The sequence below is a fragment of the Vigna angularis genome, chromosome 11 (genome assembly GCF_016808095.1).
Source record: "Vigna angularis cultivar LongXiaoDou No.4 chromosome 11, ASM1680809v1, whole genome shotgun sequence".
Taxonomy (NCBI): Eukaryota; Viridiplantae; Streptophyta; class Magnoliopsida; order Fabales; family Fabaceae; genus Vigna; species Vigna angularis.
The window spans coordinates 24,415,444-24,431,653 of NC_068980.1; the positions used below are offsets into that span (position 1 = coordinate 24,415,444).

The 16,210-nt window shown below is 31.3% G+C and overlaps 2 protein-coding genes across 2 annotated transcripts; both read right to left on the reverse strand.

Annotated features, from left to right (window-relative positions):
• Positions 1–3,067: 3,067 nt before the first annotated feature.
• On the reverse strand, positions 3,068–6,036 carry LOC108332448 (60S ribosomal protein L18a-like protein). Its single transcript, XM_017567713.2, has 4 exons — positions 5,544–6,036; positions 4,643–4,718; positions 3,626–3,740; positions 3,068–3,403 (listed from the first exon to the last, which is right to left on the reverse strand). Exons 1-4 carry the CDS (start codon positions 5,788–5,790, stop codon positions 3,344–3,346), a joined length of 498 nt encoding a protein of 165 aa, XP_017423202.1. The 5' UTR covers positions 5,791–6,036; the 3' UTR covers positions 3,068–3,343.
• A 1,835-nt stretch (positions 6,037–7,871) lies between these two features.
• LOC108332369 (persulfide dioxygenase ETHE1 homolog, mitochondrial) lies at positions 7,872–12,681 on the reverse strand. Its single transcript, XM_052870873.1, has 9 exons — positions 12,158–12,681; positions 11,646–11,776; positions 11,333–11,438; positions 9,286–9,420; positions 9,074–9,115; positions 8,937–8,996; positions 8,813–8,866; positions 8,222–8,246; positions 7,872–8,117 (listed from the first exon to the last, which is right to left on the reverse strand). The coding sequence occupies exons 1-9, from the start codon at positions 12,386–12,388 to the stop codon at positions 8,038–8,040; spliced, it is 864 nt and encodes a 287-aa protein (XP_052726833.1). The 5' UTR covers positions 12,389–12,681; the 3' UTR covers positions 7,872–8,037.
• Between the last annotated feature and the right edge of the window lie 3,529 nt (positions 12,682–16,210).

Here is a 16,210-nt window from a genome sequence, read left to right on the forward strand (position 1 = left end):
GGGTGACATTACTATATATATATATATATATATATATATATATATATATAGGGGTTTGCTAACGCGCGTAGACTTGTTTTTTAGTTGGTACATTTTAGCAATGTGTACCGTGTTTTAGTAGACAAAAATATCCTTATATATCATGGATTCTAAGTTTTAAGGTTAAGGGTATTTTAATAATAAAAAAGAAACACTTGTCTTTAAACAATTTGTCTTTGTAAAGAGTTGAGTCATTGACATATTCACCTTCAGACAAAGGTTCATTTAAGATCTCTTCAATTTCACCATCTTCATTAATCTCTCTAATTTCATCATCTGCATATGTTGAATCATCATCTCTAAAAAAACCCTCCAGGCCAATTACCAATTCTTTCGAATGTCATTATGCTTGTGAAAACTAGATAAAATTATATACGATAAAAATTATAAAATGAAAACTCATTATAAATTCATTTTTTATAAGAAATTGTTTAACAACGAGTGTTTCTGATTTTTTCCACGCCAATTGTCAATTCCTTTGATGTCATTATGCTTGTGAAAATTAGATAAGACAAAAATTATAAAATAAAAAATCATTATAAAATCAGTTTTTGTAAGAAATTGTTTAACAACGAGTACTTCTGATTTTTTCTAGGTCAATTACCAATTCCTTTATGCTTGTGAAAATTGGATAAAATTAGATAAGACAAAAATTATAAGATGAAAACTCATTATAAAATCATTTTTTCTTAAGATTGTTTAACGACAATTGTTTCTGATTTTTTCAATTGGGGCTACAGTAGGGATGAAAGAGAAAAGATTGGAGTGAGAAAGATGAAAGAGAAAGGGTTGAGAGGAATGAGAGAGGTGAGTAAGGGTTTGGGGGTTTCTTTTTTTAGTTTTGAGAATGAAAATTATTAAAATACCCTTAACCTTAAAACTTAGAATCCATGATATATAAGGATATTTTTGTCTACTAAAACACGGTACACATTGCTAAAATGTACCAACTGAAAAACAGGCGTACGCGCGTTAGCAAACCCCATATATATATATATATATATATATATATATATATATATATATATATATATATATATATATATATATATATATATATATATATATATATATATATATATATATTTATATGTACTTTTTTTTATATAAATATAGTAATTTATTGGAGGTTCATCATAAGGAAATGTATTAAATGATAAAAGAATAGTACACCTACATTTTCTTTATTATATCTACTCAACACCAATAAAATTAAATTTTTATTTTAAAATATAACATAAAAATTAAATAAAAATAAATAAAAATTCACTACACAAAATAATGTATTTATTGACGAAATCAATTCTTTCGGTAATATTGTGTCATCTACAAATAATTTTATTCATATTATCGATAGATGGGATTTGTTGGTAGTATATATGTGTCGTTTTTTATGGATGAATATGTTAGTAACGTATATTTGTCTTTTTTGGTGATGGATTAGTTGATAATAGGTTGAGTAAAATTGATTAAAAGTTGGGAGGGAATTATACTCAAGACCAAAATTCACTCACGGTCCTTCCCTTCCCTCGCCTCAGTCCAGGTCTCTCTCCCACCCCTCACCTTTCAATCCAGGTTTCTCCCTCCCATCGCCTTTGTTCATGGTTTTCCTCCGTCTATCTCCATTCATCTCTTCCTTTGTCTATAGGAAAAACTAAAGAGGGGAGAGTGAATGATGTTTTTCAAATCTTTTCACAAGAGAACGTCTAATAGTTTGATTTTTTTACTAATTCTAATATATTATAATTCTAAAGCTACCTATTAATGTTAAATTAGTTAATTAGGCTAAGACTTGGTATGTTTATGGAAGAGATGATGAATAATACTCTTAGCTGACACACTTAATTTGAACAAGTAGACGGTTTAAACGACTAGAGGAAGTTGTTAAGGAAAATTATAACATAGATTAATTCACAAAAGTAAAGTCTGAAATCATCTCAATAAAGTATTCGTTTCCACACTTGAAAATATATTGAATTGTTCATCCAAACAATAGATATACATTCATCAACACCTGACGAATAATAGAAAGATATAAAACTTTGAAATTACGTTGTTTCAAAGGATAGGATAAGATTTAGACGATTAGTATTGTAATTTCTTTTTGTTTAATTCAATTTTCTTTATATATCAATACTAGTATATGTAATTAGTTGAATTGAATAAACAAATTTTGTATTCAGTTATACATTTTCAATTCATTATTACAATAATTCAAATTTTAAAAAAAATATTATAAAACATGAATAAAATTAAAACAACTTTTATATATATATATATATATATATATATATATATATATATATTTGTGTCTCCTATTCTTTAATAAATGAAAATTGAAAAAATTATTTCAAAAATATAATTTAACAAATTTCAAACATATAAATACATATCTTCTCATTACAAAAATTATAATTTTTTTTCTTCTCTTCTTATTTTAATAAAATTTAAAATAAAGATAAAAATAAAAAACTAGTTCAGAATTTAATTATTCGAAAATCAAATTTTGACTGATATTTTGATTACCGTTACAAAAAATAAGGTCAAAATCGAAAGTGTGCTATATGTGTAAATATGGTGCCCAATATGCTTGCTATATAGGTAATTTTAAAATGAATATGTGTTAAGGTGGAAAAAAAAAATCCTCTTTCTTAAGCCAAACATAACATTACCTGGTATAATTCAACAATTTCATAAAATAATATAAAAATATGATAGGATTAACATTTCTTGTACAACTTCTACAATTTTAGTACCTTCCCTTCTCCGTTCCTTTCCTGACTCCAATTACTATTGTTCATTGTATCTCCAGTTAAAAACCTGAACACTTGAAATGGCTTCAATGTTTACTCTAACTTCTTTTAAAATTTTGCATTTTTAATTTTAAATTCTCTTTCAGTATAATTATCAAGTCCCTTTGCAGAACAATTTGATCTGTTGTGGGCTATCACTGCTTCACAGGGGTCAATTTCTTCACAGTTCTGTAACATAAATCTTATAAAAACAAAAATATGAAGTATTAAGATAAAGAGATTAATTACAAGATAAATTTTCATACATGAGTTATGATTGTTAACTAAGTATACAAATGTTTCATACAAATATTTAAGTACATAACCCTTGCCTGATCATAAATATAAATGTAAGGACCAGAAGAACCTTATAATAAATCAAACAATACAAACTACATATGGTAGCAGTTTTCAATAAATACATAAAGTGAACTAACACATAATATTAAGCAAATGATTCACTTTACATACACTCGTCTAACAAACTTTACAGCTTTTGACGTGAAGATTGATTACCAGTCATCTGCTCCCTTTGCAACACCAAGAATAATCGCAATTGTACCCAGAACAGCCTGCAAAAAGCAGTTTCACAAACATGGTGTTACCTTCTAATGCTACATGCAACTAACAGGACAAAAAGCTCTGGTAATGTGGACATAAAAACCAAGAGGTTTAGTGCAAAAACCCTATATAACAAAATTCAGACAAGTAATGGAATAGCTAAAAGAGTACAAGAACTTGAGAGAACTGAAACAGGCTTCAGGTGAAAAAGAAGAAAGGATAGAATCACTTACAGCAACTACACAAGCAACATATCCAGGTTTCTCTCGATGGTCTACTCTGGAACACAGCATAATTATTGCCCCAACGTACCATGGAATGGCAGCAAGAAAGAAGCCTAGTATAAACCTTTTACAAAAACAAAATTTATTGGAAATCAACAGCCAATATTAACTTGAAAGTAACAATTTATGTGAAAATGTTAAGAAAGGCATGTCTAATTGTGTAAACGACCCAACAGTCTGACATTGTGAATAGAGTATGCTAACGTATATGTACAGTGATATGGCAGAATATCTGCAAGTTCAACCTGATCATAAACCAATCAAAATAATGGCTTCAACCACCTTTCTCTGAATGGCAAGGCAGTAAGAGGTGGGAAAGAGGTGTCAATAAGAAAGAACAGGTGTAGACACCAACACAGAAACTGCTGGAAATTCAAAGCAGTTTTGACCAGAAGGTGACCATGTTCAAAACATGTAAAATGGGTTAATGTTTGAGAAGGGTCTCAAGAAATGGCAAATCCTATGCCATTTCCCTTCTCTCCCTCCTCTCAAGTTGTAATAAGTTCCATTCCCCAGCTATTTAAATGCCAACTTAATGAGAAAACTATGATATTCCAGTTCCAGTAAACCAAAACAAGAATGCACTCACAATAGCAAAAAAAAAACACAAGAAATGAATGATGATTGGTAATAAAAGCTAAAGATAACTTAAAGCGATTATCCAAAAGCAGAAGATTGAAGTTAACATATAAACCAAAGAAACACTAGATATGACATACTCTACAATGAATGAAAAAGAGGAATTCTTTTGCTAAATGGATTTAGCAATCTTCACCAACAGAATAGGCTAGAAACTATAGTGTGGCTTTGGATTGCATAATATTTCTATTTATATTATATTATATTATACATAACTTCAAATGTCATGCGCACAAAGGTCAAGTCAAAATCTTTATTTCCTCATATCTAATTATCTCCAAGTTACTTCTGATAAGTAGTATGCCACTAAGCATTAAATTTACTTACAGACACCAGCCACAACCAATGCCACAGCAACCAAGGCGCCGTTCTCTTACAGGTCTTCCTTCTGCAACTGCGTAACCTGAATCAATATCACAGAACAAACCCTATCAAAATCTAGCAGACTGGAAAATTAAGCCTGTTACCCAACAAAGGGACGTGATAACCAAACTCCCACACATAAAATTCTAAATTATAAAAGCTAAATGCTCATAATTTCTCCTAAGATGACCAGCTTTGCTCTCACCAGACAAATGCTGCACGATTTCTTACTATTCAATTTAATGAAACAACACGAATAGCTCACCATAAACATGACTCTTGAGCGAATCAGCGTATACAAGTCTTAATTGTAAGATTATCAAACAGAGTAGATCTAGTGCTTCTAGCAGTCTATCAACCTGCCAGATCTACCTGTAACCTATCCCACAACTTCAATCATAGCCAACATCGAATAAGCAAAAACCAGGATGAAAAGGGATAAGAAGTAATAACAGTCAAACCACTGATTAAGCAAAAACCGAATCGATTGAACTCTACAACATCAAACTGCGAACAAGATTGTCCGAATCACTCCAGTCACCACACTAACAACCACTACCAATCTCCACTGATCAAACAAAAATAAAGCAAAGTCTTACTCACAAAAACCAAGTCAACCCAAGAACAGAAACTTTTCCTCAAACCCCAAATTTCCACAAACAAACAGTTGACCTAACTTTATCTCTCTCTCTTGCAGTACAAATCAAGTAGAAGAAAACAAAGATAAACCGATCTCGAAAGTTCCGATCTTTGATCCAAACCATCACATGAATCACCATTCCAGAAACCAAATTTGGCCCGTTTCGTTTCCAAGCCCAAATCAAAACCAGTAGACTAAACAAAAAATAAGAATCAAAGGCCATACCGGGTACTGCTTGGTATCCCGGGTAGTACGGTGGAAGAGGACCGGCGTTGACGGCGCCGGCCGGTGGAACGGGTTGGGGAAAGCCAATAGCGGGATGTGGCTCGGGCGGAGGAGGGTAGTTGGCGACACCTTGGAAGGTGCCATACTGTGGTGGTGGACCGGGTAGTGGCTGCGGCGGAGGGTGGTGGTGATGGTGCTGGTGCTGGTGGCCAACGACGGAGGCTATGGGCTTGTCCTCTTCGGTCATTTTTGTTCTGCTACGGTGGTCTCTCAGAAGGTTTTGATTTGACTACTGTGAAATGGTGGATGGTGCGAGAGGAATGGTTCGATCAGAGCAGTGGAAATGAACGAGGGGAGACGGATGATTGTGACTTTTTGTTTTGTGGACCAACTTGTATCAAGAAATATTCTAGCGTTTCTGAAAAGTGTAATAGTTTTGTAAAAGGAGAAATCGCGTTAGGTTAGAGCGTGTTTGGGAAGGTGTTTAATTTGCGTTAAATGGATGTTTTACGTTTTCTTAGACACAAACGAGGAAAATGGGAGACTTGAACAGGATTTATATAACACATGCTTGGATAGTAAGTTGATCAACTTCTTCCTAATCACTGACAATAAAAAAATTAACAATTATTTTGTAAGTTCAAACTACTTTATATATAAAGTAAAAGTCAAAAATTAGAAATATTAGATTAGAGAGGTTCTACAACATTTTTAATTTATGAAAAATTTATTTTATTTTCTCCTACAAACATTTTCTAAAATAGTTTGTCAATAAAATATGATAAATAAAGAATAAATGCATTATTTTTACAATGTTTTAAAATATTGGTTTTATTTTTCTAAAAAAATGTAATGTTCATATATGTCAAAATATTTCATGTTAAGTTAATTTTTGATCTAGTTTTCAATCTAATTTTATTTTAAATTTAATTCACACTTAAAACAACAAGTGAAATCTAATTTATTTCTAAATAAGGTTATGGAAGTTATAATTTAAAAATATACATGAAGTATATTTTATCAAACTAGTACATTTTTATTCAATATTATTGAAATAGATAAATTTTTTAAAATTATATTCATGAATAAGTATTTTTACATAAAACAATTTCACCATGAAAGTTATTAAAACATGTTGAAAGATATTATGTTAAACATGTTATTATAGAAAACAAAAAATTACCAAACAAGGTGTTGTTAAGAAAGGTATTACAAAGGCTAAGTAATATCTTGTGCTAAATGAACTTTCATACGATGAAACAATCTTGAGTTTTTAAGGTTTTTTTCCTATTCATTCATGATTTGGTTGTTGTCTCTTCTGATATCCTTTTTTAATCATTGCGTTTGATCCATTCATATATTTTTTTTGTCCCGTGACAAATATAATTTTTGTTAATTTATTTATAGGCATTGTGGTTCTTCAACAATGACCTTTTTTATCCACTGGAGGTCAACAATACATTCCTTAACATCAATTTGTAAGAAAAAACTTATATAGAGTAACCTCCCAAATTTTCTAGTTGATATTTCGTTTTCTATATCGTCTTGATACATATGATATGTATACCCATATTATTTCTATTATAAACTATACTCATATTATTTTTATTATATATTTAACATAAGAGATAATCACAAACATAATACTAAATTCAACACCTTTTAACTTTATTATTAGTTGGAATTATGGATAACTTCTAAAAATATTTATGAATTAATTTGCATTAGCAATATAGTTTTTAAAAATTCCACATATGAAATAAATTACTCTTCAAAATTTCACTATTCAAATATGTTGTACCTTTCAGCAATTTTCATTTGTAACTTTATTATCTCTATGGTTCTTTATTAAAAAAGAGTGATTTTCATGGCATAAGAACGTGTTTGAAAACTCCTCCTAATGATTTATTGAAGAGAAAAATAAATTAATTTGTAAAAAGTATTCCATATAATTTTTCCGATATTTTTATTTTTAATTTCAACTTGTGAGAATATGTTCATTCATTTTCTTTCTTTATTCTAAATTTTTTTATACAAACGAATTGTTTAAACAGGTAGTGAAAAGAAATAAAATAAAACATATTGCGCATTCTCTAACATTCGTTTTAACCTACTCTAGTACTTATTAAAATTTATAAAAAAGTTCTAGAAATATTTATATGAACAAATTACCTGCATTTTACTTATAAATATTAAATTTTGTTGAAAGTTTTAAAAATATTTATGAGGTAAACTGTATTACCAGCATTTCCCTTTTAAAAATTAGTCTTCAATGTATAAGAAACTTTTCTGATAATAAAATACCTCGAAAACAGAGACTAAAATCACTGGAGCCGAATAATAGATTATATTTGACTTATAAATACCATTTATTAATTTACAATTTCGACCTTTTTATCTTCAGTTCAAAGGGCTATGACAAATTTTCCCTCTCTTGCTTGCAAGGTCTATGTGACAGCTGTGTCAATCAAGTGGGTCTTTCAGATAAGGCTTCTTATGGATTGGATTGGACTCCGCAAGCCATATTAGCTGGGACAGCTATGTCAATCATTTTAGGATATGACAGGTTAAGATCTGTTGCACAAATCAAGAGTAGCATAATTAGCAGTTGAATTAGCAACAATGCATATTAAAAAACAGATTTGACTAATCTTTTGTAAAGTTTTGCTAGCACTTACTTGCCATGATGTTCTTGAACTTTTCCTGGAAAAGGAGGGACCAAAATTACTACACAAGTAGGGGCTAACCAGCAGTAGAATAAAAATGTGACTAGCTAGTTTTAAAACATATTTTAGCTACATGTTATGAATCAAAAGGTCTACTTCTACAAATCTAATTGCAGAAATGAAAGACAATGATAACATGTATTCACATTTCATGAACATGTCTGACCAAACAGTAGCTTCTAACAGATAGCTGAATGAGTGCATTACAGACATATCCCACTAACTACCCTCTAGATAATGCAGAGAAATTGAGGATTAGATATCACCAACAAAGTAAACTAAGAGCAAATTTTCCACTGATAGGACTGAGATCTATCTACCAATTCAAATCTAATGCCTTTTCCATTATATATTTGTCAACATCTTAGATGTTACTGACTATGGCAGCAGTTTTTGCTGTAAGTTCGTTTCTGTTTTAAGCATTCTACATTACAGTGGCGTGTGTTTCCATTAGGATCTCTAGAGTAGTGTTTCTTCATATTTAACCACTTAGTTTCATTGGGTGAATTGAGCTAAAACTATATGGATGTCATCAAACATTACCTCATCCTTTGTTAGGCGTGGATTGTGTTCCATCTCCTCTCCAACAGTGCTTACCTAAAATCAGTAATTTGTATAAGCAACTCGCAACACATTTGGAAAGAAAAAAGCTTAAGGGTGTCCTTACAGTGAATCCTCTGTAGTCATGAGCTGGATAAATTAACGTACTCTTGGGCAATGTACAAATCTGTTTCCATGAAAAACATGATCAATTTAGTATTAATATTGAGGATGAACAAACCAGAAATATCTTTTACTTCATGCCTGTGTATGGATTGATTTGTAAAGCTGCTCTGAACTCCCACCCTGCATTAGGCAGCAATGAATAAATTTGAGATGATATTAGAAAACAGCTAGTAAGACCAAAACCTAAGCCCAATGTCATTCAAAAGTTGAGGTAACATAACATTTGTTCATATAAAACTTTGAACAGTCTTGAGAAGCATAACTAAGGAAAACGGGAAAGAAGAATGTACCTGAAAATCTGTCCTTCCACATCCACGTATTAATACGGCATCTCCAGTGAATGCCATCCTTGGTTGAGGGTGATCAGGTGCATCTCCAGTAACATAGGTAACACAACCTTTGGTATGACCAGGAGTTGCACGGACCTACAGTATTAAAGAGAATAGTACATATTACAGGCTATAAAGTAGATGATACACAAAAACATTGATGAGCTCTTCCCACCCATGACAACAGAAAATAAGATCCATTTATCAAGTTAATTTAAAGACAAAAACCATTTATCAAGTTAATTTAAAGACAAAAATCCTTCATAATTGAAACAGATGTACCCTGAATGAGGGAGTCAAAACTACATGTCAGTATGTGATAGGATATAATGTGTGTATGATAGGATATAATGTGTGTATGATAGAAGGAAACAGATTAAAAAGTAATTGTTAGTTAGGTTGTTAGGGTGAGTGAGGTTTCCTTTATATAGTTGGAGGGTCCTGGTATGCTTGGCAATTTTGTAGATTGAGCTTTAGCTTTTAGTGAAGGGGAAACCCTTGGAGGAGAGAGTGCTCTCCTATTTTTTTGTGTTCTTTTCAGTCTATACAGTCTATACCATGTAAAATATTACTCTTATTTCTCTTTTCAATTATGGGTTCCTAACAAATTGGTTCGACATGCCAGATCAAGAAAGAGGTGGAAACATGGAAGAGTAAATATTTTGGAGAAAGGGGCCAGCAAACAAGGAAGAGCCATGACAGAAAAAAAAGACTGTATGCAAGAAATAAGGAAAATCCACCAAGAAATAAAAGACATGTTGCAAGAACTCATTAATGATGGAAATGGCTCAGAAAGAAGTGAGAAATCTGTCATGAAGGAAAGAAAGGGGGAAAAATGGGTAGGGATGATGGAAAGATAGTCTGCAAAACATCAAGACAAGAAATTCTCTGAAGAAGGAGAGTACTTGACTAATGATGAAGAGAAGAAGGAAGAAAGATATCCATAGAGTAGTAAACCATATGAGGAGGGAGAAGAGGTCACTAGGTCAGAAAGCAGTATAGAACAATCATATGGTCCATGGGAATCCTGGAAAAGAAGCCGTTCTTATCATTAATGGAACCGAAGGAGTCAACAATTCTCTAATATCGACCACCACCCAAGCCTCCAGACCTGAATTGGAGGACAGTAGCTAGTGAATTCCCTTCCTATGATAACACATTGATGAAAATGAGCCATGGGAACAAGCTTCACTATTTCAACCTTGAGGACAAGGTTGTTCTGCGGCAGCGTGTAATGATAGGATATAATGTGTATGTGATAGAAGGAATCAGATTAAGAAGTAATTGTTAGTTAGGTTGTTAGGGTGAGTGAAGTTTCCATTATATAGTTGGAGGGTCCTGATATGCAGGGGACTTTTGGCAATTTTGTAGATTGAGCTTTAGCTCTTTGTGAAGGGGAAACCCTTGGAAGATAGAGTGCTCTCCTATTTTTTTGTGTTCTTTTCAGTCTATACAGTCTATCCCATACAGAATATTACTCTTCTTTCTCTTTTCAATTCTGAGTTCCTAACAGTATGTCATCTATAATAAAAATAAGATGAAATCATCCTCAAGTGTCCTTCTTTATTTCTCCATCCAAGATTACAGTCATAACAAGCTAGCATTCAACAATGTCACAATTTAGTTTAACATAAAGCTGCAATTAAATTAGTGACAATGACCTATCCATCAGCTTGACAAATCAGAGTCCTTTTCATTTAGAAATATGGGTACTCATGACATAAATGATGTTGAATACTGGAAGCTGCATCAAATTATATGCAATGTCTGTCTTCATAAGTTTAGAGTTTCACAGACTGGATATTCATTTATCATATTATACAAAGAAATAGATAGATTAAGCAACCTATATAGAACCCCTCATCCCTTATCAAGGACTTAATGAAATGCAAGGTATCTTTGATAATCCCCAATCATTTGGCAACAACTACAGTCACAAAACAAGCTATAACTGTTGAGAATCTACAATAACATTGACTAAACATTAGGGAAGCAGCTGCAGACTTACCTCTAGAAAAAGATCACCAAAATGGACCTTATCACCTGGCTCAACATAAAGATCGGCCGTTGCCCCACTTGCTTTTGAAATAACAGATTTTACACCGGGTACTTTTCTCTATGCGTGATAAGTGGATAACAAAAACACACCAAGTTACCTCCACAGCAAAAAGTATTCACAAATATTGGAAAAACTTCCTCTGCCCTTAAATTGTTTACAGGGTCAACAACACATCCTACTTTACATAGAAAACATTTTTACAAACATTTTATGAACTGAGGGAATGAAGGATGAGATGGAAGTAACAATACAGAAGGTGCACACCTTGATAAGGCCAGTCCCAGTGACATGATCCGCATGCACATGTGTGTTCAAGGCATACACAAGCTTCAACCCCAGTTGCTCAATAAGCAACACGTCTCTATCTACTGTTCTATCAACCGGGTCAATCAACTGAAATTTCAACAAGAAATTTCGTCAATCACCAAACAACAGAAAGTAAGAAAACAAAAAGACTATTTATGCTATCCTTCAATCAGAAATGTATGAGTTTATTAAATTCTATAAAAACTACTTAAGAGACGTATCTACCATTATTTCTGATTCATACATTAAAAAAAAGACTTTTCTATTGTGGTCCGTGTAAATTAAACGAAAAACGAAAAAGCCCATCATCCAATTCACTAAAGGCCTGAAAGGAAAAAACCTATAGTCCAATCCCCAAAAAGCCTCCCACCCACATAAAAACACCCCACAAACATTCAACCACACTTCAAAATTCAATCTTTAATTCACACAAATTTCCCCACAAGAACAAAATTGAGAGAATCCTACAAGGGCTGGTCTTTCTGGGTGCGAGGCATCCGCGAGAAGGTACGTGTAGGTGGACGATTCCTTCTCAAAGAGCTGGCGGAACAATAGCTTGGAGGAAGAGGAAGAGGAGAAAGAAGCCATTTGCGATCTGGGTTTGTGAATTGGTTTAGAAATGGAAATAGAGAGAGGAAAAGGCGAGGCTTTGGAAGCGCAGAGTGTGGTGAAGCAGAATCGTAGCATGTTTGGCAGCATAAATAGTCGCTAGAATCAAAAGGGCTGCGTTAAAATGGGATAGAGATTGAGGTTGAAGTTGTTGGGTTGTGAGTGTGAAGGGAATAAAGAAATAATTGATGACGATGATTTCGATCAAGAGCCCATAGACAAGTTCGTCATTTGGAGTTGGTCAGTGGCAGCTGAGCATGGATGTCACGTTGGATGCTTCAAGGCTCCTATCCTAGTTATTGATATTTGGTGGTGCTGCCATTTTATATTCCGTTTTTTCGTTGTGTTTTCCACTCACTCGTCTGATTCAGAGATGATGCACACATTATTCCAGAAGCAATTATGCATGCCACTTAACTAATGTTTTTTTTGGCAATGGAAAGTGACGAAGTAACAGAATGTCCTTGAATATACCTAAAGTATATAACAAATTTTAATATACTTAACCATGGAATATACTAACTGATTCTGTTTTTTCTTTTTATCATTTTGTGTAATTTTTCTTAACTTTATTGAAATTGATAAGTTTTTTTTTTCAAATTTCATAATCGTATTTAATTATCTTCTTTTTTTTAAAAAAATTATATATTCTTATAAACTATGGCTAAAACAACTTCCGGTAAATACTTAGTATATTGTTTGGTAAAAGCAACACAAAAACGGTGTAAAGCAGTTTTATATTTATCACATAAACACAGGTTATATCTATTTTTTCCTTAAATACAATTGATTAGGAGATTTTATTAATCAAAGTAATTATTAAAACTAACATTCAAACCATTCTAGAATATAATAGATACATAAACTATTATTGATTATAACAAGTACACAATGTTCTCACGTCCTAACATTTTTCTTAAATAAATCTGAAAATAAATAACAAAAACATTTGTACAAATTAAATTCAGTAAGTCGTCTAAAATATTTCACTTATGAAGACTTAGAAGCTTATGAATACTAGAATGTTGTATAACACGTGTAATTGTGTTTTCCTTTTTTAACTCGATTTCTTTATATAGTTGTAGAGTTTTGATTCATGTTGAGTCTATAGTAATAACAGCAACTTACAGTTTTTACTCATAAGCCTAAGAAGCAGAAGAGATAGGTTTGAAGCTATGGTAGAAGACCACTCTAATCTTCCTATTTTGATAAACATAAATGGTGCAATGAAGTATTGAAGTGACATATGATTAAAGATATTGATGGTATTGACACAAGTTGCCTTTAATTGACCAGTTGTATAGGGCTAATGGGTTTATCATGATTCCATTTTAAAGGAGTGTATGGTTTGTTATTGTATTATTTGTTATAGTCTTACTATGTATTGATGTCGTTCGATGTGGTAGGATTATAACAAGGACTCAACCACTGAGATATAAATGTTGTATAGATGTTTTTATGTTTTTCTTTGTTAGCTCACACGTATTTATTTTTGTGTGTGGCAATGATTATATAATGTTTGTGTTATACAGAAACAAATGTAAATATTTTAAGAAGTGTGTAAACATTGAGAGATGGGAAAACCTAATGTTAGGCTTTTATAAGAGTTGTATTTTATTTTGGAAAAAGTTTTACATATTTATGTTTTTGCAAACAATTGAACTCAAATATTTGGACGGTAAATACTCATTGGATTCAAATTTATTTGAGAAATTACTTTTGATTGTGAAAATTTTAAGTTTTGATGCGTTCAATGTCTTTTTATAGGTAAAGAATATCTTACTTAAAAAATTTACAACAAATGTTATATAAGGTTGAATATAACTAGCAAGATACATTAGTGCTCCTATAACACTAAGATATTCTTCTAGACCAAGAAGTTTACGTTTTTCTTAAGGTCTAAAAGGATATTTATTAACATCTAACGACCTGACAACCATTGGAGTGCATAAAGGATATGATTTGTCCATATAGAAACTCTTAAGTACCTTCATTATGTAAGCCTTTTAATGTAAAAAAACATCTTTATTTAAATACCCAATTTGTAATTCCTAACAAAAATTCATATTTTTAAGATCTTGCCTCTCAAATTCTTTTTTTAAGCAATGAATTGCCTTTATGAGGTCATTATGAATTCAAATGATGTTTATATCATCTACATAAACAACAATTATGACAAATTGATTTTCTAATATCTTCATATAAAGACCACATAGTAAAAGGGAGTTTCATATAATTGCTTTAATCCATAAAGAGATTTTCATATAAAGACCAATATTAAGAGAACCATACAAATAAGCGGTAACATCATCCATTAGTTTAGTTGTAAATGCAGAACTTTTTATCCAACTAGGCTAATTAAAATTTTCTTAAATCCAATATTAATGAATATGTCTCTTTAAAAAATCAATACCAAGTCTTTGTGAAAACCTTGAGAAACTAATCATGCTTTGTATCTAACATTTTCATCATTCTCATTTTTTTTTCGAAAAAAAAAACTCATTTTGTACCCAATGGGTTTTACATTCTTAGTGTGTGAACTATAACTCCAAAAACCTTTCATTTAGCAAGCAAATATATTTCTTCTTCTATTTCATATTTCCATTTTGGTCAATCATTTCTTTGTCAACAATATTCAATGATCATTAGTTCTTGATCCTTATTGTCACTCATAACATTCATTGCTACATTATATGAAAAAGTTTCGTCAATGTTGAATTCATTTTGGTTCCATATTATCTTATTCATTACATAATTATTGAAATCTCATTATTTTCAACAATTTTAGGTACATGAGGTTCTTTTGGAAATGAATCATTAATTATATCAAATAAATCTTGAGATTTCCACCTTTTTTATTAGGTCCTCTTGCCTTTTAGCTCTTTTTCCCATTCCAGGGTTTTTTTTATCTTTGGAACCAATAGGACTATGACGCTTCAAGCGTGTCTTTGGATCCAAGAGGCCTATCATATTACAAGTATGTTATGAATTAATATCAATTCTATTTTGAGCATTAGTAGTTGATATATGTGATTTAGTTACCTTTTTGTGTTAGTAAAAACATCATGTAATTGATTGACTAATTTTGTAAATGAATTATCCTTTGAAATTTTAGTTCAATTATTTTGTACAAGGATCAAGGACGAGATAATGATAATTCATTTCAACCAATATCTTTTTCCAATTGTTTTCTTTTTTCCCCTAATGTTGGAAAAATTTATTCATTAAAATGATAATCAACAAACTGGACTGTAAATAAGTCTCATGTTGATGGTTCAAGATATTTTATTATTGATGGAGAACCATATCAAACATATATTCTCATCTCTGAAGACCCATCAGAGTCTCTTTTAGTAGAAAAATTGGAACATATACAACACATCCAAAAATTCTTAAATGAGAAATATTAGGTTATTGATAAAAACTAACTGCAAAATAGAGTATTTGCGATAACTTGTTGGCTTGATGCGAATCAATATTGTAGCATGCAAAATTGCATTTCCCCAAATAACCATTGGAAGACCAACTCTCATAAGTAATGGTCTTGCAACCTATTTTAGATATTTTATTAATGATTTAAAGGTTCATTTTTAGTATGAATATGTGCTACTAGATGTTCAACATCAATTCAAATTGACATAAAATATTTATGAAAAAATGAGATGTAAATTCTCTAGCATTACCAAGACGAATTTTCTTAATCGGATAATATAGAAAGTGAGCTGAAAACTTGATTAATTGTGTTAATAACTTTGCAAATGCTTGACTACGAGTTAATAATAAAATGTGACCATGAAGTTGACGCATCAATTAAAATCATTATATTTAAATGATCCTCATGATGGGTGTTTTTTACCACAAATATCACCATGTGTTCATTCTAAAAATGATAATGACTCATTTCTTATTTTT